A 24,307-nucleotide genomic window follows, 5' to 3' on the forward strand; every position below is an offset into this window, starting at 1 on the left:
TGATCCAGCTACTGACTCAAAGCGTAGTCAGGCTGTATAAACCACAAAATGACATTCTGCACAAAATGTGAGCTTACTGGTGATTTCGCGATCTTGACCTAAATAGTTTGGGTTGAATTTTGGTTAAAAATGCGTTAAAAAGATTGTGGAAGGCGGCGTTTGTTTTGTTTTGGGATTAATCGGCCTGTTTATATGCGAAACAACATTGACTGTAACCGATTAGCCACAACATGGGGCTGTGCTACAGTCTGCGCCCCCGGTTATTTGGAGATTTAAGCGGATCCATCTCGAACGTGAACTCGGACTCGGACCCGCCGCCCGACCCGTTACTCGCCTCCCGTGTGGGCGAGCCGCGGCAGGAGGACTCCGGGGAAAACAAGAAGACATCACCGCTGCGCACCAGCCAAACACAGCAGCGCTGGGACACGGGCAAGCGGCCGGGCGGGGAGAGCCGTCATGGAGACGCTAACCCCGACGGGCCGCTGATACAGAACGGGAGCGGAGCGGGGTGTAAGGGGACGGTGAAGGAGCGGAGCAGGCGGCTGAAGCTGCTGCCTCCGTCCAGCACGCAGAAACATAAACACTGGGACAAACCGGCGTTGGAGGAGCGGGAGGCCGAGAAGGAGGCGAAGAAAGTCAGTAAGAACATTGACCGAGTCTTAAAAGAACTTAAACGGGAATACAAACAGACTCATCGATTACTCTTATTAGGTAAGAGTCACCACCAACACCTCCTCATTCTCCTTCTGCTGTTCCTTTAATTATTATTCCTCTAACGTTATCAAACCGTACAAATAACTAGCTTAGCTAACTTTAACCTAGTTAGCTTAACTAGCTAGCTAACTGTTTTGTGATATACGTCATTATATTGTTTAATATAAGTTATTCTATTAACTAACTAACTACAGTCTAAACGACATGTCATTATAGCTGTGGAAGAATTAGAAGTTTGTCTCCCAACGTTCAGTAAAGTCAGCTTATTAGTATAAATTGGGTTTTGGAAGAAGACAGGCCTGTAGTTAACTGTCTAACGTCGCTACCTAACATTTCACTCAAAGTTTACCAGCTAGCTAACGCTAGTTAGCTGTAATATGTAAAGTTAGCTTAGCTAGTGAGCTAACTTGCTAACCTAACCCGGTTAGCTAAGTTACTGCATTAGCTAGCGTTAGCTTCCTCACGAGTTACCTTTTTTGTAACTAACCATATATTTCCTCAGAAATAATTGTGATAAACTTTAATATTCTCATTTTAACCCGTGTATTAATGTTTAATTACACTTTTTTTAAATGAGCAAATAAAACAGGCCTGTAGCCTGTGTCATTCAAGTTCACTAGCTGGCTAGGTAATGTAAGCTAACTAACTTAGCTAGTTTGTGATAGACGCTAATAGATATTTTTTTTTACATAACTTAAATTTAGTTTAACTAAAAAACTACAGTAGGTTCAGAAGTAATAGAGGTTTGTCTTTCAACGTTCAGTAAAGTCAGTTTAGTAATATAAATTGAGTTTTGGAAGAAGACAGGCCTGTAGCCTATAGTTAACTAGCTAGCTAACTAACAGTTCACTCAAAGTTTACTAGCTAGCTACAGTCAGCTAACACTAGTTAGCTGTAATAGTTAGCTTAGCTAACTTGCTAACCTGACTCAGTTACTTTATTATCTAACGTTAGCTTTCTCACGAGTTACCAATTTCGTAACCATATATTTCCTCAGAAATAATTGCGATAAACTTTATTATTGTCAGTTTAACCCGTGAAATAATATTATAATTACACTTTTTAAGAGCAAATAAAAACTGTCCTGTAGCCTATGTCAATCAAGTTCACTAGCTGGCTAGGTAAGCTAACTATCTAGGTAAGCTAACTGACTGTTTTGTGATATATGATTTTTATATTTTTATAATATATTTGATTAACTAACTACAGCAAATCAACATTCTAAACAACATGAGCTTTGGAAAATTAGAGGTTTGTCATTCGACGTTTAGTAAAGTCAGTTTAGAAGAAGAAAGGCCTGTAGCCGCCTATAGTAAGTTAGCTAACTAGCTGCTATTTAAGTTCATTTACTAGTTAGGGTTAGCTTACGCTAGTTAGCTGCAGTAGCTAGTTAGCTACGTTTTTAGCTAGCTTTAGTGTTCTCACAGGTTACCATTTTTATAACTAATCATATATTTCCTCAGAAATAATTGCGGTAAATTTTATTATTGTCATTTTCAGATCATTTTAGGCCACAGTTACCTCCTAAAGTTGATTAGTTATAATATTTATATAACTTATATGAGTTATAAATATTATATTCATATTTATGACCTAAAAGGATCGATTTCAGGAAGCTTAACTTTTAAAGTTGTCAATAATAATGCATCAGGTGGTGTAAAGGCATTCGAGTCCTTCTATTCTATTGTGATTACGTTTATTGCATTTTATATTTTAGACCAAATGTCTGTTGAATGCACTATTCTACACTCATAATTACTCAAATGTTGTCTCAGTTAGGGATAAAAGGAGAACAAAAGGAGTAACATTAGCTAATTCTGCCATTATGTCACCAGTACTGACATGATTAACTAACTGGTTTACATAAACTTTACCAAATGCAAAATTTACCAGATGTAAAGAAATTTTCAGCGAGTTTTTCTCACTTACTGCTGCAATGAGAATCTAGAAGATCATGACTTTTGAACCTTCACAAATCACCACAGACTGCGGCAAACCACCAACCACAATAACATCCTGTAGAGAGACTTTACCGCAGGTTTTACCTTTATACCACAATACTCTCACCCCAAAAGCTATTTTTATATCAGCCCTGGGACAGTGGAACCCAATGACTGATGAACCAGTGTACAGTATGTTTCTAGAACATACATTTTTAACCACTTTTTATAAATGGGACTGAGATGATTTACAAAATATATCTTTTTATATTGCACAACTACTTCTTAAAACTATACACTTCTGTAACACTTAAGCAAGTATTAACAGTAAACGTTTATAATGGACATTAATAAAAACACATGGTAGCATTTTAAAATTGTGTTTTTTTTTTTTTTGATAAGTTGCGTATCTTGGTAGAAATCTAAGCCTAAGCTCATTCAGTGTCTGTTCTTGACCTTCCTATCATGTTTTCAAAATTGGTATAATTTCAATCTTCTTTTTAAGGCTACTTTTTGTAAGCTGAAATTTACTTTTTCATTGGCTTTATTGACTTCAAAACTAACATAGTTGATGCCCTCAAAGCAAGAAAGCAAACCAGGTTCGAAGAAAATAATATTCAAGTAGATCGATGCTCAGTTTATAATGTAGAAAATGGCAATTACCAGAATCTGAGATCAAGCTGAGGTCTAGAACAAGAAAAACCTCCTAAAAACACTAAGTTGGCTGCTAAACTATTTGGAATGCTGGTGTGATGTTTTACGTTTTTAATACAGTGACACAAATATGACCTTCACCTCCAAATATGACCTTCACCACAAAACTCAAGGTAAACAAATTCTGTGACATCCAAAATTTAATTTAATGAACGTCCCTCCATCCAGAATTTGCTGAAATTTGACTTTCTTCTTTAGTGAATTGTTCTTTGTGCCACTGGCTGCAACACAATTACAAATCATGATCAATACAACCCCATGCTTTTCTTTACATTTTACAATTTTTTTTCTACAAACACATATTTGCTTGTTGTGACCAAAATGTTCTCAGAACTTGTTTGCATCAGTTTGTTTAGATGTTTCCTTGAAAACGTCTGATGCTGAATTTTGTGGAAAGGATGCAGGACAGGTTCCCGTTTGAAGACACTCACTTCCGTGAGGGTCATATTTGTGCAGGTGTCTCTGCACAATAGAACTGTGCACCTCCACTCCAGAGCCTTAAACTATTGCATTACCTTATCTTTCCTAGCAATCCACCAATACCTTTTTTAGGCTTTTTTTATATTGTTGTTGTGATTATTTTTTATTAAATTGAGCAAATCATAAATAAGACAAGATGGTAAATAAGGACTAATGACTGTTAAGAACAAGCCATAGCCCTAAGATGCAAATTTATAAGATTAATAATCCTTACATCTATAGCTGGGCTATTTTAATCCTGTTCATTGTGATACTGTGAATATGGAGGAGTGTAATGTTAAAATGGCTGTAAATCTGCTTTTCTAATATTCAAAACAAACTAATTGCAGCTCAATTTTTTTAAAACAAAAAGTAAAATAAGTTGTTTCAGTTGTTTATATAGGTGACAACCACCTGTAATGGTTTTACATTATTTATTGTCTTGTTGCATTAGTACAAACCACAAAAAATAACACAAAGACATATGGCAGCACTGACAGCTGTTAAAGACACTGGACATGGAAGAACACAGGAAACAAGACAGGCAACCAGACATGATACTGAACCTGGGACTGGAAAAGGACTGTCATATGAGATGGGGCTCTGGACTGGACAAATGACAGGACTGGCTACTGTATGTGGGACAGGACAGGTAACTGGGCACTGACAGGTTGGAGTGGAGACTGAGTTTGCGCAGACAAAGGTAAACAAATAGGTAGACATGTGGGGGTAGTATAGCATCTCCTCTGTATTACAAAAAAATTGTATGTAGTACAATTACCATTTTATTACTCATTATTAACAGGATTGCCCTATACACATGCACTCACGTGCACGTTATATACAGCCCCATACAGTCATTTTCCAAATAGAATTGCACTAGGGATAGTAACTATCACTCTAGGATCAGAGGTTTAGGGCTTGGTGCTGAGCACCTAACAAACCAGCCACACTGTCCCCTTTTAAAAACAACTATAGACTGTAAATAAAATTGAAGTTTCCAGGAAAGAAATAGAACAATTTAGCTTCAAATCAGACACAAACTATTATATTCAAGGGGCATGCTTGTTACTTTAATTTTAAAAACTAAACTTTTGGCAAATAGGACGATAAAGCTGTTTGGTGCATTGTTACATTGTTACAGTATATTCAGCAGACATTTCTTCTATATTGGCTGCAGCAGAATTATCTCATACACATACAGACATTACTAGTCTAGCACTCTAGCTTTAATATAAACACACAGACCCACCAATGGCAGCAGAGCTAGCATGTAGTATCTCACTCCAGTTTAACCACAGGACAGTGGCTTCAGTCTGCAGTATTAGCTTACTAAATCTTTAAAATGTAAAGAGTGCAAAGGGAAAGTGGATCATACCGTTTGCATGATAAGGGCAGACTGCTATATTTCCATTATTATTTCATATTCTAAGATTTGAACATTTGTAGCTTATTGGAGAAACCTGTAATTTTACTTTCACTTTTAGCGGTGCTGAAACTTATTTTAGATGTACTTGATCCCTTCTTTAAAAAAAAAAAAAAAGATTGAAGACTTACGACTGGACTTGACATTAGCTGGGCACTGACTGGTTTAAAAAAATGGACAGTGGACTATGCCATCTGATTTTGCTTAAGTTGCGTTCCAATGCTTAAGAATGTTGTGTTGTTTTTACTGGTATATTCTACATTATTATAGTCTGATCTATCATTTAATATTGTTAAATAGCAAGTGTACAACATCTCAGTAGGTTAGGCTCTGTATTTGTGTTTTTGTAGGTTTGCTATGTTTCTGGTACTGTGAAACAGTCACATACTGTTTTTGCGCATTTTCTTTTTGTGTGAGAATGTAAAGACACTTGTTTTTTCCACCTTGTTTCTTTCTCCTTAAAATTGTGAAAAGTATATACAGCTCTGGAAAAAGATAAGAGACCACTTAAAATTTCTTAGAATTTCTTTGATTTTACCAAACTGAAAACCTCTGGAATATAATCAAGAGGAAGATGGATGATCACAAGCCATCAAACCACCAAACTGAACTGCTTAAATTTTTGCACCAGGAGTAAAGCAGTTATCCAAGTTAAAGTTATCCAAAAGCAGTGTGTAAGACTGGTGGTGGAGAACATGATGCCAAGATGCATGAAAAAAAACTGTGATTAAAAACCAGGTTTATTCCACCAAATATTGATTATTTCTGAACTCTTAAAACTTTATGAATATGAACTTGTTTTCTGCATTATTTAAGGTCTGAAAGTTCTACATCTTTTGTGTTGTTTTGGCTATTTCTCTTTTTTGCAAATAAATGCTCTAAATCACAATATTTATATTTGGAATTTGGGAGAAATGTTGTCTGTAGTTTATAGAATAAAACAACAATGCTCATTTTACTCAAACATAAACCTATAAATAGCGAAATCAGAGAAACTGATTCAGAAACTGAAGTGATCTCTTAATTTTTTTCCAGAGCTGTATATTCCCAACTCAACTTTTTGGGGGTCAGCTTAGAGAGGACGTTTTTGGTGCGCATTTATACGAGGAACTAGGGCGCGGTGGTGAAACCCCACCTTTTCCGGGTATTTGGCTCTGTGTGTGTGTGTGTTTGTTGACGACACCACTGGGCGGATCAGGGGGGGTTATACGGGCTAAAGGAAGTCAGAAAATCCTACAGTGTCAGTAAACGAGCTGTAGAGAACGGCAGTGTGAAAATCTGTGTGTTTTGGGGGGACGCAAAGGAAGCCAGTGTTGGGTTTGGGTCGCCTGTCTGCGCAGCCTTTGCTAAGCTAACAGCTAACAGCTAAATCTGCCTAAATAAATAGGTTAAATAAACCGACAGGACTGTAGCGGTGTTTATTAGCGTGCTGAAGATCTGTGTTGTTTTTCCATCATTCTGTCTGTGTGCTTTGGGCGAGTGTGGCTAATGTAGTTAACTAGATTAACGTAGCAAGCTAAAATAATAATATTGGCTTAATTATTTGGCTTTTGTGGTTCGTGATTAGCTAGTTACTAGTTACCCCAGCTAGATTTTGCTAGTCTCTGTGCATTATTGATAGTAAGGTTAGCTTATATAGCTTAGCTTTGCTGTATATTTAAAAAAACATAGGGAGTTTTGAGATTTCATAGGCTATAACCTATCGTTAGCTGATTAGCTTAGCTAAGCCACAGTGTGTGTGCATTGTTTTCTTTGGTCTCTAAACATAGCTAAGTTTCTAGCTTTTTTCTATATATCTATAGCTTTGATATGTATAGCTTTGATCTAGCTACATAAACACACTGACACTATGTTAGTGAGAAGGCCTGGATAACTTTTTAGCTATATAACCCTGCAAGACAGTAGTTAACTAAGGTCGCCTAGTTAGTTAGTTAACACTAGTTATACAAGCTAGCTAAACTATTTGGCTAGTATGTGAGCATAACTAATAGTTAGGTTAACTAGGTTATCTTATATAATATAGCTATTTTTAGCTAACTATATAACGTTATTTTAACTATTATAGCTTAGTTAAGACCCAGTATGTGTAAATATGCTTGCTCACTAAACCTAGCTGGGTTAGCTAACTATCTAGCTTTTTTCTCTCTGAATCTAAATATTTATAACTTTGAACAGTCAGCTAAAATCATACTGACGTTATGTTAGTAATAAGGCCTGAATAAAATGTTTCGCCTAGTTAAAACTAACTAAGATAGCTTAATGTTTGTGTTTAGGAGATGGGCTGCGTACCAGAGATAACTACCTAGCCTTTTCTTTTTAAATATAGATATTTTATAGCTTTGAACAGCCAGCTACAAAAACACACTGACGCTATGTTAGTAAAAAGGCTTGGATAACTTTTTGTTTTAGCTATATAACCCTACAAAACACTAGATAACTTAGTTAAGTTAACTATAAGCAAACCTAGCTTAGTGTTTGTGTGTGTATGTGTGTTTAGGAGATGGGCTAAGTCCCAGTGATCTGCTGCTGGTTTAAGGTTACTACCAGGTGTCACAGAAAGAGGCAGTGCTGAGTTGAAGGGGGAGAAAATAGGAAAGCGATAGAAATGTACACTGAAAAACACAGAGAAGGGAGAGACACGAGACAGCAGCTTTTTTGGTTCGCGTTTTAGTCTTTATTTGGGCTCCCAATAGGTTTTTATAGCTATTTAACCTACAGTGGATTCAACGGAGAAGGCAGCAATCAGATAACTAGCTAACGCTAGCTAGCGTAGCTAAACAGATAGGTTAGGTAGCTTCTTAGCTAACGCTAGCTTGCTAACGCTAACTAGTTAGTTAGCAAGCTAGCTATCTAAGCTAACAGTTACAGATTCGCAAACATATATATTGCATGAATGCTCAATGTCCGCTTGGCTGCGGCGAAAGCGACGCTGTAACGATGGAGAAAATGCTTCTCCGAGACGGAAAAGCATCGTGCTAATTCTTTTTCTGCACCGAAACTGGGTGTAAATAGGAAGGACGCCACATTTGCTGTTGAGAAAATAGCTGGCGCTGTAGAAAATGGGGTGTTTGGGGAACAGTAAAACTGAAGATCAGCGCATCGACGAAAAAGCACAGCGAGAAGCGAATAAGAAAATAGATAAACAATTACAGAAAGAGAGACAGACGTATAAAGCTACACATCGACTGCTATTACTGGGTAAGCTGTGGCTGTTGTAGCTAATGTGGTTAGCTGTTAACGTTAGCTGTTCTGTGTTATTATGTTGTGTTTTGAAACGGCAAGCTAAGTTAGCTTAGCTCATAAATGGCATAAAAATATAGCATAGCTAGCGTTAGCCAGCTAGCTGACTAGCTATGTTAACTAGGTTAAGTAACAAGCGCTTGGCAGCTTAATCAGTAGCTTAGCTAGCAGGCTAGCTAACCTAGTTAGCAGACTGTGCTAAGTTACTGGATATTAGCTAGCTAAGTTACCTAGCAAGGTTAGCTTAGCTAACTAGCTTAGCAAGCTAATGATGATGCCCTGATTTTGAAACACTTTGACACAGATGTGTTGTTATTAGCTAGTTGTGCTGTTTATATGTTGTTTTGCTATTAACACAAAGCTAGTTTGGCTAAGTAAGTTAGATAAGCTAGCATATTAGCTAGCAAAATATTCTTATTAATCCTTGTGTGTTTCTGCTGTTCTGTAGGGGCTGGAGAATCCGGGAAAAGCACTATTGTGAAACAGATGAGGATTCTTCACGTAAACGGTTTCAACGCAGAGTAAGTAACTGTTATCTATGCTAGCTGTGTTTTGTGCTGCATTTTACAGCATTTCTGTTGGCTAGCTGTGGGTTTGAGCTACAGTGCCGTGCTTGCTGGGCCCAGAGCTCCAGACCACTTCAGTTTCTGAATGAGTTTCTCTGATTTTTCTATTTATAGGTTTATGTTTGAGTAAAATGAACATTGTTGTTTTATTCTATAAACTACAGACAATATTTCTTTGTCATTTAGAGGTTTTCAATTTGGTAAAATCAAAGGAACTCATCATTTTTAAGAGCGGTCTTATTTTTTTCTCTTAACATGCTGAGGAATATTATCTTCTACAAACTTCCTAATAGAAACACAAGGAGATAGATCAGGGGTAAATACACATGAATATGCTGTATATATGGATTAAAGTGTAATAAAAGAATATTATAACTTTTGTTAAAGGTTTGTAGAAGATAATCTTCCCAGCAGGCATTGTTGGTTGTCAGCAACCACTACGCAGATTTAAACCTGCAATTTAAACTTGCTTATATATATATATACATATACATATATATATATATATATATATATATATATATATATATATATATATATATATATATATATATATATACTCTTCAGCTGCTTGATATTAATTGTAATAATGGCCAAAAATGTAGGAAACTGACATTTTTGCTTGGTTTGGCCCATTCAACAAGTGAAATGGTCCAAAAGGCTAGGCTAAGTCGTCGTTGTCCAATGAAAAACAAGTATCTAAAAAAAACATTAAGGGAGAAAGATAAAACCTTAACTTTTAGTGGAAAAAAGTTGAAAAAAAAAATTAGACTTCTTTTCTTTAGACAGTGACGCTTTGTCAGATGGTTTTGTTCTTATTATAACATTTTCCTTTTTTGTGGCATCCTTTCACATGTGAATATAACAGGCATTGTTTGTTGTCAGCGTGATGGAAACAGTGTCTTACTGTTGTTTAACTGTTGCCTGTATGCAGAATTTAAAAGACAATACTAACCATGTTGGTAAACAGACACCCAGACAGTAAAAGGTCATGCAGTCCAATATTTAGTTTACTTTTAAACTGTTGTTGCTGTTCAATGAAAAACAAGTGTCTCCAAAAAAATATGTTACATGAGAGAGAGAGAAAACCTTTTAAAGAAAGTCAATGTAAAATGAGTTTATTTCATGTCATTCTGGAAAATTTATATTGGTCCATTCAGCAAGAAACTTTGACAGTGTAAGGGGCAGGTTGTGTGTTCAAAAATGTTGTAAACTAGAAATCTAGCGACGCTATGTCAGATGGTTTGTTTTTATGATTATAACGTTTCCCTGTTTGTTTATTTATTTAAAGTGTTTCTGGTTTTGTTTATGTTGTCTATATAGTTGGACTAGACCTTAATCAGTACATGATAAGTTTCTAATGGGCTGTTTTTGTAATACCTTGCTTTCTTGCTTTAATTCAAGAAAATATTTTATTCATGTAACAGAAAGCTTACCTTTTTAGTGAGGATTTTGTTAAAATTCTTATAGTTTGTCTGAGCTTCAGGGCATTTATTAGCTAGATTTAAACCTGTTAAGATATTGGAAATGAATACAGATATGATATATGATTATTAACATTACAAAATCTTTAGGGTTTACGTTAGGTTGGTTTCCTAGACAGGAATTAAGCCTGGTTATGGACCATACAATACTATGAATGGAGGTTCTGTGTAGAGTAGTATGTTGTTTGGGACTCGGCTTAATATAATTGTTTTTGGAGGTTTTTGCACACTCAGCGTGGACATAAATGTCATGGTAATTGAGCTTAAGCTGTTTTTTTTCTGGTGCAGAAAGAGTGTACGTCATACTGAAAGTAGTTTGTTTTTGGGACTTTCTGTACATGGTCGAAAGTTCACAGTCAAATAATATACAGAACAAACATCGTACTGTCCATCTAAATACAGATTTTGTTCTTTGTCTCTGTTCAACACTACACGCCTTAATTAACCAGTTTTAACAAACCTAAAGAGACACCTATCTTTCTAATGCTTTGCCATGGTCTTCACCTGGTCACCTGGCATTTAAGGTTTTTGAAAATCTTATAGACTACAATCACATTACCAGGCTGAAGTGACTCAAATCAGATTTTTTTTTTTTTGCTCAATGTGGCTCAGATCTGATTTTTTTTTATAGCTGTGTGATTGTGCCAAATACGATTTTTTGAAATTTAATTTGAGTCACTTTCATAAGTGGTCAAAAATCTTGATACATATCCGATCCATAGACATGCGACATGAATGCGAACGGTCAAATCTTTATTCATGCTTTGTCTTTTTGCATTAGCGCTAGTGCTACATGCTTCTCTCTTGTACCCACACTGTATCTCTTGGTGCAGCTGTGCAGCTATAGCTGCAAAAACAGCAAAAGCAAACCAAAGCCTGTCCTTTTTGGTACTTAATGGTACATGCACTTGCAGTTTTATCTTTTTTAAAGATTCTTCGTCCAAGATTTAGGACGTTTTGCATAGCAAACTTATTACAAATTTATTACACAATTTTCTGCCGTGAAGCAGAAGAAAGTTATACATGTTCACTTTATTTGAAGTTAAATATAAACATTTGTTTCCACAGAGAAAAGAAGCAGAAAGTCCTAGACATACGGAAAAATGTGAAGGATGCTATCGTGGTAAGTACACTTTGGTAGTTGCATAGTATAAACTAATGTCATGCTTTACACTGAGACTTGTGCTCTGTTGGTTTCCTACCTGACATTAAAATGCACCTTGGACAATCTCATTATCATCCGATAATAAAAAAAATATATATATATAGACCACTTAAGTTTCTGAACATTGTTTTATTCTATAAACTACAGACAACATTTCTCCCAAATTACAAATAAACATATTCTCGTTAAGAGCATTTAGTTACAGAAAATGAAAAATGGCTGAAATAACAAAAAAGATGCAGAGCTTTCAGACCTCAAATAATGCAAAGAAAACAAGTTCATATTCATAAAGTTTTAAGAGTTCAGAAATAATCAATATTTGGTGGAATAACCCTGGTTGTTTCAGAGTTGTCATGCATCTTGGCATCATGTTCTCCTCCACCACCAGTCTTACACACTGCTTTTGGATAACTTTATGCTGCTTTACTCCTGGTGTAAAAATTCAAGCAGTTCAGTTTGGTGGTTTGATGGTTTGTGATCATCCATCTTCCTCTCGATTATATTCCAGAGCTTTTTAATTTGGTAAAATAAAAAAAGCATCATTTTTAGGTGCTCTCTTTAGTTGTAAATGGTCTCTGTTGTGTTTGTAATAGACTTACAATGCCAAGTACTGCACTCATATCATTATTTTTTTGGTCTGTTTTAGACAATAGTGTCTGCAATGAGCACTTTAATCCCTCCTGTCCCTCTCGCCAACCCAGAGGACCAGTTTCGGATTGATTACATCAAAAGCATAGCACCACTGTCGGATTTCGACTACTCGCAGGTAAGAGCCTGGATCAGTTCATAACGGTTCTGAGAGCTAGATGCCCTTATTGTACGTCACTAAACATTAAAGAAGTGTGTGCTGAATTTAATAAAATGAGTTCATGAAAACCGTTTTACTTATAGAATTTGCTAAAAAAAAAATCTCATTGCTAAACACTAAAACATCTTACAAAAAGTGTGAAGAAACATTTAACATTGAAAAATTACTTTTTTAAACTTCTAAAATGTTGTTTGGTGAATATGTTGAATATTGATATCAAAATATATTTCTAAATTTTGGCCAATATAATATGACTTTAATTATTATGATTATTATAATATCCACAGAGGAGGGGAAAACTATCAAATGCACCCAGATCAAATGTTTGTATCTGCAAACGTCTTCTAAAACATTTAGACAATTAATTGTAATGTGCCCTGTAATAAATGTTAGTGACATTCAGATGCTGTAGATAATGTATATATGTATATTGATGTTTATTATAATTTTCAATATCATTTAATACTTTGTTTTATTTTATTTAATATCAAGTTTATTTACCATTGTTTTCTGTAACGGATTACTCCATGTTTAGGGTTGGGTGGAGGGAGCGAAGTTGTTTACTTGAGGTGGTTGTTCTGGTATCTCAGGTTGTTGCTATAGTTTTGAATTCTGTATATTTTATGTCAAAAGTTTTGCCTGATTTTGCTCTTTGATCACATTTCTGTAAAATGCGCTGTACAAATAAATTAGAAATTTGATATACACCGCTTTTAAACATGTTCGGTTACCTCATATATATTGATATTGTATTTTTGTTCAGCCATATTACACATACGCTATCACAAAAAATAGAATTTATAGAGCCAGAGAAATGGGTTATTCTGTGCCATTTCTCAAATAACCCAATATATCACTTTTTTTAAATCTATTTATTTTTAGGAATATTCTGTTCTATTACTCAAAGTGAAACACTAGAAGAGAGACTCCTTTTTTGTAGATTTTCATGTCTTTTCTAACATGTGCTTTATGATTTTATATTCTCCCTATAGGAGTTTTTTGACCATGCCAAAAAACTTTGGGACGATGAAGGAGTGAAGGCGTGCTACGAGAGGTCCAATGAGTACCAGCTCATCGACTGTGCACATTAGTAAGTGCTATTCTCATCTCTTTAATTCATGGTGGATCTGCTCTGAATGTTTTACTGAAAAAGTAAAAGATTATAAAATATGAACATTTGTGTTACATACAAATTATACATAGGCCTGTCACGATAAGATTTGTTTTGTGGACGATTTATTGTTCCAGAAATTATTGCGATACACAATATTTTTGTACCCACTGACATAATGAAAACAGAATAGCGTAAAAAAGCAATTATACACTTTTTAAAGGCAACAAAATTTGCATTAATCATTTATTATAATTAGTTTGTGAATTATGTACTTATTTCTTCACCTGCTTTAGTCCACACTGTGTGAATGGAGTCACATTTATTGAAGCATGATTGGCTAAAATACTGTTCACTTTTATATGTGTGAACAACAACGTACAAATAAACACAATAGACGATATCACAATTATTAAAATTCATTGAGGTCATATTTATTAACTGTACAATACATCGATATTGCAATTATTGTGACAGGCCTAATTATACACACAGTCATTGTCCTTAAAAATCAGTTATAGTTATAATTTTGTGTCTGAAACCAGAGGTTCTCAAACCTTTTTAGAAAGAAACACATGTATCTCCCACACACACTTTTTTTATACACAGTAATCTATAGTATACATACTGTAAAGGGGGTTCATGCTGCTCTAAAAACTCCATTATTTTGATCATGAATCTTTTAGCTTTACAAATATTGCTGCTATACTTTTGTTGGTGGTTAAATGTGGTCTGTACCCGGTTCTGGTTTGTGTTAATAGAGGTATTTGTTAGCTCTGTGTTGCTTTGTTAATAGCTGCTCTGCTAATAGTGTCTGGGCTAAGTGATGCACTTTCGAAAGGGGTATCCGATAACTATACTTTTTTTTTTGGATTTACATACATTTAATCAGTATAATTCAGTGTGGTGGTTTGGCAAATAACAGGATGGTGATATGTCTGGTGTTAACTTTGCTGTTACAAATGATTAATATAAAATCATAGTTGGATCTCGGCATGCTAATTCTCAGACAGGATAAACTGCACTGGTGGCTACAGTGAGCAGCCTCATGAGTCTATGCGCTATTTAACCTAGCTGTTAGCATCACAGCTAACACCCAACCCACTAGATAGTAATACTTATCAAAATAAGTGATGGTTGGCCATTTTAATGGATGGATAATTTTCCACACTAATGTTGAGACAATAAAGGGTCACAGAGAGATTCCAGGAATATTTCGTTTTTTTGCTTTTGTACTTGAAACTACACAGAGAGTGAGACAGAGAGAAACAAGAGATGCAAAGAGAAGGTGGACAGAGACACAGAGAAAAAGATACAGAGATTTAGACAGAAAAACAGAGTGAGACAGAGAGAGACACAAACATACATAGAGAGAGTGAGAGACAGAAATACAGAGACAGAGAGCGAGACATAGACACAGAGAGACACAGACAGAGAAACTGAGATACAAAGAGAGAGTGAGAGACAGAAAGAGATACAGAGAGTCAGACAGAAATAAACACAGTGAGAGAGAGAGAGACATACATAGAGAGAGTGAGACAGAGAGACAGTGATACACAGAGAGAGTGAGAGAGACATAGAAAGTGAGAGAAAGAGATATACAGCGAGAATGAGGGAGACAGACAGAAATACAGAGACAGAGAGCGAGACAGGCATAGAAACAGGTACAAAAAGAGTGAGAGACAGAAAGAGATACAGAGAGTCAGACAGAAATAAACACAGTAAGACAGAGTGAGACACACAGAGAGACAGTAATACACAGAGAGAGTGAGCGAAAGAGAGAAACAGACAGACAGAAATTCAGAGAGAGAGAAGGCCTGAGTTAAGAGATCTGGGGCAGATGGATTCAGCAGGAAGAAGATCCAGAAAGGTCCATGTGGGAGTGGAGGATGAGGTATGAGGCAGACAGAGGGAGAGACAGAACGACAGAACGAGACGGCGAGTGAAGGAGAGAGAGAGAGAGAGAGAGAGATGGAGGAGTACTGGAGCAGATTTGCCAGTGGCTGTATTGTCTGTAACTCCCCGATCTGCAGCACCCTTCACCCTGCCACCCTCCAGAGCTTATATAAAGCGGCGTGGAGCAGCGGCGGCTATTAATAGCAGCACTGCAGAGCTCACGCTGCTGGAGTGAGCCACGTGTGCTCCGCCGCTCCGGCAAATCAAAAGGAGTATCCCGGCAATGCACTGTAAACAAAGGAAGGTCAGGGAGGGAAGGTGAGGAGCTGCAGAAATTACATCTGTATAAATGTGGGAGAGATTTTTGTGCTCCAAAAAATACTGGAACACTAAAAAAAGCAATAATATTACCCAGTTTTAGTGTCGCAGAGCACACCGATACCCCAACCTGGTGTATTATGCTAGGCCTGGGCAGTATATTTATTTATTTATTTTAAATAAATTGAATTTATTTGCAAACAAAATCAGAAAATGTATTAATTGACCAGATTGTAATAACTATAAACTATTATAATAGCTTACCATCATATTACATGCATTACATCAATTATATTCTGACTGTTTACAGCCGACCCTAAGACCCTCATCTAGTGTTTGCTTTCCCCTGGTTTTGCATCTCTCATATTAATAACCCTTAGCAAACACGGCAAACTTAAATTTTATTTTTCATAATTTAAACAAAAATTTTCTCCCAATTTATATAGGCCAGTTGCCCCAAGAGCAAGGCCAATTGTGCTCTCTCATGGCCCCAGTAGCTGCTGGCAAACTGCATGACTGGGATTCGAATCAGTAATCTCCCCCGATATAAAATAAGTAAAAAGATAATAGTAAAAGTAAAGTAAAATGATAAGAAATGATTAATAATAGAACCTAGGACAAGAATGAAAATATAAAACATTAGAATGAAAAAAAAGTAACAACTATAAAAATTAATTAATTAAGAATTTAAAAAAAGAAAAAGATAAAATAATAAAAATAATTTTTATGCACTCCCAGCATATTTTACTTTAGGCTTAAAGGTTTATAGTGATTGATTTCTAACTCCTTGTTTTTTTATTTTTTAAGAGAGATCTATTAATATATAAGTAGTAATGCTTTTGGTATTTGCACAAGTGTGGTTTTTGTGAGGCCTAGAGAAATTACTAGTGAAAATTGATGACACTTGTGAGACTGTTTCAGATAATAAACACCGCAGAATTCTTAATTCAATCTAAAATACAATGTAAAATACTCAAAGCCTGTTACATTTACAATTTCATTGGTGTAACCAGCCTTAGAAATTGTTTTAATCGTTTTTTTTTTTTTTTTTTTTTTATGTTGTAATATTTGATGGTAATTATTTAGGCTCCAGTAACTGTGTATGTGAAACTGTAGATTAGCTGATTTCAGTGAATTCCTCCTCCACTGTCTGTGGAGCTGCAGACAGGAGAGGTATTGTTGTCTGTTGTTTTGCAAATCTCCTCATAATGTTAAATTTCTGCTTCTAAAAACACCTTTACAGCATTTAGGGTGAGTCCTCTGGAGGCTTCAGGGTATATCTGAGTAATTCTCTATAGGGCTGAACACTAATTTAATATCTGTGTAAGGGAATGCAAAGATAGCATGTGTGTGTTTTTTAGGAATATCCTGATCAAATATTTTGCTATAAAGTCAATTGATTTTAAATATCTGCCAATACCAAGTCCCAATTCGATTTTTTTTTTTGGCAGTGCATAAAAAAAACACACATTCAAGTTGTTTTTTATTTGTATTTTTTTTACTAACATTGTAACAACAGTGTCAGTCATTTTTTTGCACAAAATAAAAGACAAAATAACCATATAAATGATTTCCATTTAAATATGCATCTCTTCTCTTAAATAAACAAACAAAAAATGTTACACAACAATTCTGTGATTAAATAGAGTTAAGATTATTATTAATTTAATAACTGTGCAGTTTGGTTTATTAGTCCTGGCAGACTCTGAGGTGTTGCATTGTGGTTACAGTGGTATCACATGTAGTTGCTATTGGTGTTTTAATGGTTGCCATATGATATCCCAGGTGGTTGCCATGGTTTTGCATTGTGGATACATTATCACCTGTGGTTGTGATTGGTGTTTTATTGGCTGCTTATAGTGTTGCTAAGTGGTTGCTATGGTATATCCCTGGTGGTTGCTGTGTTGTTGCATTGTGGTTACAGTGCTATCACATGTGGTAGCTATTGTTTAATGGTTTCTGTTGTGTTGCTAAGTGGTTGCTATTAAATTCCAGGTGGTTGCTGTGGTGTTTGCTAGATGGATGCAATACGATGGTATCTTAGGTGGTTGCCGTGGTTTTGCTGAGTTGGTTGCTTCAGTATTCTCAGATGTGGTTTGTTTGCTTTCTCACTTCTGGCGATGTGGTGTCTTTAATTGCACAACATATTTGATGTATTTGAGTTAATTTCCTTTAGTCCATAACTGGGTTCCAATGATCATTGTGTTTGTTTTATGTTTTACATAAACGAATAAAAAGCTTATATTAATCGTTTCTTCCGTGTTTGTGTTTTCAGCTTTCTTGATCGAATCGATGCAGTAAGACAGAGTGACTATACACCAACAGACCAGGTAAATTTCCAGTTTATATTTAACTCTATTAGACATGTATGTTTATATTATCTTTATAGTGATGAAAACATTTGTCATGTGAGCTCTGTGCATGTTTATATGCATGTATTAAAGATATCTCTGATCGTTCAGCTGTAAAATTGTACTATTTTATATGGTTTTCTTTTAGGACTTGCTGCGGTGCAGAGTTCTAACATCAGGGATTTTTGAAACTCGATTTCAAGTAGACAAAGTCAACTTTCAGTAAGTCTAAATACATGATTTATATTCTAAGGAATGATTTTATTAGTTGATGATGCATAATTTTCATATATGGAAGACTTTTTAGCCATGTTTAGTTTTATCATATTTTTTTCTATTTTTGTTTATTTTAATGTAGTCATAAGAAAGATTGGTATAATGGCCTGTAACGTCTTGGCTTCACTTCTTCCTCTTCTTTTAAGAGGTTCTAGACAAGCTACAAGCACTAAAATAACTTCTTAAAAACTGTCATCACCAGCAGTGTCCTGTAAATTAAAATGATTGTAGAAGTCTCATTTTATGACTTCTATAAAGTAAAACACCTTAAAAACACTAAATAATTACATGAATGTGGAACGTTTTTGATACAGGATGTCTGCGAGGAGTAGTGCTCCCTTAAGAATAAATGTGAATACAGAAATAATGCTCTAGGGGCCCCTGTTACTATAATAAAAAAGTAATTATTTGTTTAAAATAAAGACAATAAAATAACTACTAAAAATGGACATTGAGCTGTTGTGTCTGTAACTGTGTCAGCTTAATGTAATGTCCACTCTCCAATATCTACTTTTAGATAGTCAATCTTTAAAATTAAATTAAATTAAATTAAATCACATGTACTGCTGGTGGAGTGTAAAGTTTGAATTATATTGTGCCACTAGAGGGAGACATTTACTTGTGTTAGAATACACTGATGGACTAATTTTTTGTTTTCTCTCAGTATGTTTGATGTGGGAGGACAACGAGACGAGAGGAGAAAATGGATCCAGTGCTTTAATGGTAAGTTTGATTTTTATGTTCTGGTTTCAAAGCTAATGTGAAATGAATGTGGCACCATTATGTTTCTTATAGAGTAGTTTTATTTAAAATTTATCCTTCTGGTAACATTTCTAATGCCTGAGCCAATATACCAAATACATACCTTTTTAAAGAATTGCTGTTATGTCCCAGTCATGTAAAACCTTCTCAACTTTAATCTCAAAAATGTCATTTTTACAGAAAATGAGATGGATCATAAATAGCACAGCTTTAAAAAAAAAATAAAAAAAAAAGCCCCATTTTCCATTTTTTTATGCGTTGTGGTTGCTATGGTGTTGCAAAACGGTTGCTATGATATCCCAGGTGGTTGCTGTAGTGTTATTTGGTATTATTACCAGATATTATATCTTATATCTCAGGTGGTTGCAGTGGTTTTGCAAACGTGTTGCTTTGGTATTCTAGATGTGGTTGGTTAAGAGGCACTGGAGTGTTTGCATCATTCCTATTTTATTAAGAAAATCCATCACTAAACAGTCACAAAATAAATAATTAAAAAAGTACAATTAATACAAACATTGTTAAGTTGCAATGGTGTTAAAAACAACTTATTTTACTGGGGGGTCTTCAATTACAGGGTTTTAACAGCTGCTTGAAATCCTTAAAAATGGTTGACTTTTAAAGTAGTGTTATCCTGGATTCAAATGTGCTGTATTTTAAAGTTCTTGAAAATGTAATAACATACAACAGATATCAATCTCATGTGAAACAAAAACTTTAAATATTAAAACTGCTGTGTTTGTTTTAATTGAAAAAGCAGGTGTTTTATGTTTCTGCATGAACCTGGTTGATTATTGTTCTCTCTCTGTCTCCTTCCAGACGTCACTGCAATTATTTTTGTGGTTGCCAGCAGCAGCTATAATATGGTCATTAGAGAAGACAACACCACAAATAGACTTCGAGAAGCACTCGAACTCTTTCGTAGTATCTGGAACAACAGGTTATTTCTTTTTTCTGCTTTTATTATGAATTTTAAGGCCATTCTGCATTGATTTGTTGAGTTTTAAACCAATCGAGGTTTCAAGCCTTCATTTAACACCAAATTTAGATTCCTAAATCAACTTAATACTATATTTTTTTACCATCTAAGATGTGAGAAACGTGAATGTTTTGAGAGAAAGTTATGTACTGTTACATAATTGTGTTGGAGATAATTTACACATTTATTATAAGTAATGAATACAGAGTAATGATAATAAGTCTAGCACATAAGTTTGTACTAATTTAAAAAAACAAAACAGGAATACCCTGGAAATTTAGACAGTCTTAGCTTTTATTTTAAAATAAAGAAAATAAAATCAATATATTTGATTGATTTGAATGCAATATATTTCACAAGATTAGTGTTCTATAGTGCCACCATGAGGCTGGTGTCATACTTGGTCTTAGAATGGCTTACAGTTTGGGTCAACAGTTGTTTCCACTTAAAAATAATATTAAAATCTAGCTAAAACTGGAAGTTGCTGAAAGTCGTGAAGAGCATTTCTTCTAACTGCGTCTCTTTTTCTGTTTTTCTGCAGATGGTTACGGACCATCTCTGTTATATTATTTCTCAACAAGCAGGACATGCTGGCAGAGAAAGTATTAGCTGGGAAATCCAAAATTGAAGACTATTTCCCAGAATATGCTCGCTACACCATACCAAATGAAGGTAACTTTACTTTTCCTTTATATCAGGGCAGACCTGATACAGAAATACTGTTTTAAATATTTCGCTTATTTTCTACTCATACTGTCTTAATGGTCTTTAACAAGAATGCTAAATTAATGACCGTCCAATCCAGAATATGTGTTTCTGTATCTACTCTCACACACACTCGCCACACATTCTCGCTCACACATTCACATTTCCACTTGCACACACATTTTTACTCACACTCTTACAAACACATACTTTCACGTTTCACTCTTACACATGCACGCACTTGCACACACCCCTCACGTGCGCACACACATACACTCACTCATTCGCTCGTTCACACACTCGAATACAGTCTCACACAACACACTCTCTTTCACTCACACGCTTACACATGCACACACCACCCAAATGCTCTCACACACACAATCAAAACACATTCATTCACATACAGTCTCAACTCACAAATAACCCAAAGTATGGAGAGAAAACAAATTTATGAAAACTAAAATAAAAACTAGCAAACCTGAATTGGAGGGGGAAGAAGTCTATAAACTATAATTCAAACTATTCTAACCTTGACCTGAAAGTGGTGTAGTGTGAACCTACATTTAATACAAAACCATTTTTCTCATCCCAAACATTATCCTGTTCTTATGTTTCAGCAACTCCGGAACCGGGAGAAGACCCAAGAGTAACGAGAGCCAAGTATTTCATTCGTGACGAGTTCCTGGTAAGAGAAGAACAAAACAAGAAAGAAAAATTAGTTTTTTAAAATAAACACTATTAATTAATGTGTGTTTTTTAAATATCTCTCTGTGTTTCTGTCTGCAACAGAGAATCAGCACTGCGAGTGGAGACGGACGCCATTACTGTTATCCTCATTTCACGTGTGCTGTCGACACAGAGAACATCCGCAGGGTGTTTAACGATTGTCGGGACATCATCCAGAGAATGCACCTGAGGCAGTATGAACTCTTGTGATCTGGTTCACCGTAGCCAGAATGCTTTTTTTTTCCCCCACAAACCTTTCTCCTAACGCCCGTGCTTACACACTTACATACAAACACACACACACACACACCCCGCTCCCTTGTTTAAGAGTGTTCCCACTGCTAAACAAGGCCAAACTAAATCAAGGACAATATATATGTACTACTGAATTTTCTAGACCCTCATTTTGTTTGTTCTTGTCATTTGTTGATTGGAGGAATGTTTTTTTTTTCCTATTTTTTTCGCTGTTCCACTAAGCCTTTGGCTACCTCCTTTCTTTTTATTTAATATAACTGTATTAATATACAAAAAATATAAAGTATATATAAATATATATATATAAATATATGAGCACACACGCACGCACGCACGCACACATAATAATCTGGCATCTGCCAATTTATTGCATCACCTCGTGACCTCCAGACCCCCCTGACCTCTCAGCCTCGTGGGCTCTCTGCTGCTCTTTCGTTCTGAACACTGAAGAGTGCCAACAGATGGAGGGGTAGCACACTAGGAAAAAAGATAAGAAGATGAGATGAAGATGAAGAGATGAGGAAAAAGAGAGAGGAGAGAAGAAATGCACTTTTTCATCAGGTTTTGACTGACTATATTTGCTTTCAAAGATGGACACACTCAATGTAGCATTGTAATGTTTGATTCTATGTCCTGCTTTGAGCTGTGGTCGGTTGGAGTTCAGGTGAAGAGAAACTCCAGTAGGAGTTCCATAGGAAGTTGTAAGTCCACTCTGGAGAAAAAGGTAAAAGGAACCACAGTCCCTCAGATTTGTCCCAACATTTGTCCTCAGACCATTTTGGTTAAAAAATATAGAATAAAAAAAAGTAACTCATTTTTATTTTAGTTTCTTAACTTGTACATATTGTGCAAGGTTAAATTTCTCCTGTACAGATTATTAAAAGGTTACTATGATTTTGTACAACTTCATGGAAAGAGAAGTAAAAAAAAAAAAATCTACTTGTAGATCTTTGTGCCTTCATTATGGCTGTACCTGTAAATGAAGCTGAGATGTAAGTATGTTTTTGACTGCGCTGTACAGCTTGATGTCACCCTTGTCAGCAGAGCGGACTGCAGATGGGGACCTACTATAGAGTTTAGTTTCTTTTTGTTTATATAAAAAGGAAATGCTTTTTACTAAAAAAAAAAAAAAAAGGAAAAAAAAGACAAATCTAAAAATCTGTATACATTATGCAAATTAATTTCATTGCCATCACATGAAAGAGCACCATGGGTTTGGTTTGGTTTTATTTTTCGTTTTAAGCTTTAAAAATATTTTAAATCAGTTAGTGTTCAAAAACACGACCTGGTGGTGTTTTCATAAGGACCTTTTTCGATATATGACTGTGTGTGTGAGTGTGCGAGAGTGTGTGTGTGTGTGTGTAAGATTGTGTGTGAGAGAAAGAGAAAAGGGGGGAGAGAGAGAGAAAGCGAGAGAGTGAGAGAGCACACAGTACAGAGACATTGAGCCAGATGCATGATATGTATGTGTGTGTGTGTGTATGAAAGAGTGAGTGCATTGTGTGCACTCATAACTGTGTGTACATGTAAATTTATAGGTTTATATAAATATATATGTACAATTCTACATGTTTAATTATGTGTGTTTAGGTGTCTACATGCCTTTCTATGTATACAGTGAAGATGTGTACATACACACATAGATAAGCATGTCTGGAGTGAAATGCAAATATGGAATAAATGAGTGTGTGCATTACAGTTGTGTAGCAGCTCTGCTTGTTTTGTTGTTTTCACCATTACACATTAACAGGTTTACATTAACTTTGACTTATTTTATTGCAGACAGTATAAACTCAAGATACTTCATGTTTTATCTGGTCGACTTCAATTAATTTCATTTATTAAATGATCTGTTCACCCCCTGCATTTTAAATACAACGCTTTTAGCCGATGCACCCAAGTAACAGGCTTACAATGTTAGTAATATAGAGGGCATAGAGTTACCCATTGCAAAGAAATTACTATTATTACACATTTAACAAAGTACTTTAATTACTTTAAACTTTAAATTTTTAATATTGAAAAGTTAAAAACTTTATTTTAGTGATTTAGTTCAAAATGTGATGCCTTCCAGCTAATAGAAACCCTAATTTAAAAAATCAGTATCTCAGAAAATGAGAATATTATAATATGGTACTGGTACTTTTGGCAGTGTGGGCAGCGTGCCAAGTCCTGCTGGAAAATGAAATCCCATACATCTCCATAAAAGTTCTCAGCAGAGGGAAGCACTGCTGTCAACTTTTGTGGAGAAACGGATTTCATTTTCCAGCAGGACTAGGCACATTGCCCACACTGCCAAAAGTACCAGTTGGTCTTGTATAATATTCTAACTTTCTAAAACAGTGACTTGTGTTTTTATTGGCTGTAAGCTATAATTATCAACAATAAAAGAAATAAATGCTTAAAATAGAT

The 24,307-nt window shown here is 35.3% G+C and overlaps 1 protein-coding gene across 2 annotated transcripts; it reads left to right on the forward strand.

Moving 5' to 3' along the window:
• LOC103040890 (guanine nucleotide-binding protein G(olf) subunit alpha) lies at positions 1–23,593 on the forward strand. Of its 2 annotated transcripts, none has more exons than XM_022666975.2 (12): positions 1–711; positions 8,942–9,014; positions 11,612–11,666; positions 12,355–12,474; positions 13,509–13,606; positions 18,117–18,171; positions 18,341–18,414; positions 19,133–19,191; positions 20,047–20,167; positions 20,748–20,878; positions 21,532–21,599; positions 21,704–23,593. In XM_022666975.2, exons 1-12 carry the CDS (start codon positions 231–233, stop codon positions 21,848–21,850), a joined length of 1,482 nt encoding a protein of 493 aa, XP_022522696.2. In that variant the 5' UTR covers positions 1–230; the 3' UTR covers positions 21,851–23,593. The 2 variants fall into 2 exon arrangements, with proteins under 2 accessions (XP_022522696.2, XP_022522697.2); XM_022666976.2 differs by lacking the exon at positions 1–711 and adding an exon at positions 7,694–8,451.
• The last annotated feature ends 714 nt before the right edge of the window (positions 23,594–24,307 follow it).

Source organism: Astyanax mexicanus, chromosome 6 (genome assembly GCF_023375975.1).
Source record: "Astyanax mexicanus isolate ESR-SI-001 chromosome 6, AstMex3_surface, whole genome shotgun sequence".
Taxonomy (NCBI): domain Eukaryota; kingdom Metazoa; phylum Chordata; class Actinopteri; order Characiformes; family Acestrorhamphidae; genus Astyanax; species Astyanax mexicanus.

Bases quoted from the DNA above. Each gene is read 5' to 3' on its own strand.
- LOC103040890 (XM_022666975.2), top strand. From the start codon at position 231: ATGGGGCTGTGCTACAGTCTGCGCCCCCGGTTATTTGGAGATTTAAGC. The intron at 20,879-21,531 runs GTAACTTTACTT...CTTATGTTTCAG, and splicing joins CTACACCATACCAAATGAAG to CAACTCCGGAACCGGGAGAA. The intron at 21,600-21,703 runs GTAAGAGAAGAA...TGTCTGCAACAG, and splicing joins TCATTCGTGACGAGTTCCTG to AGAATCAGCACTGCGAGTGG.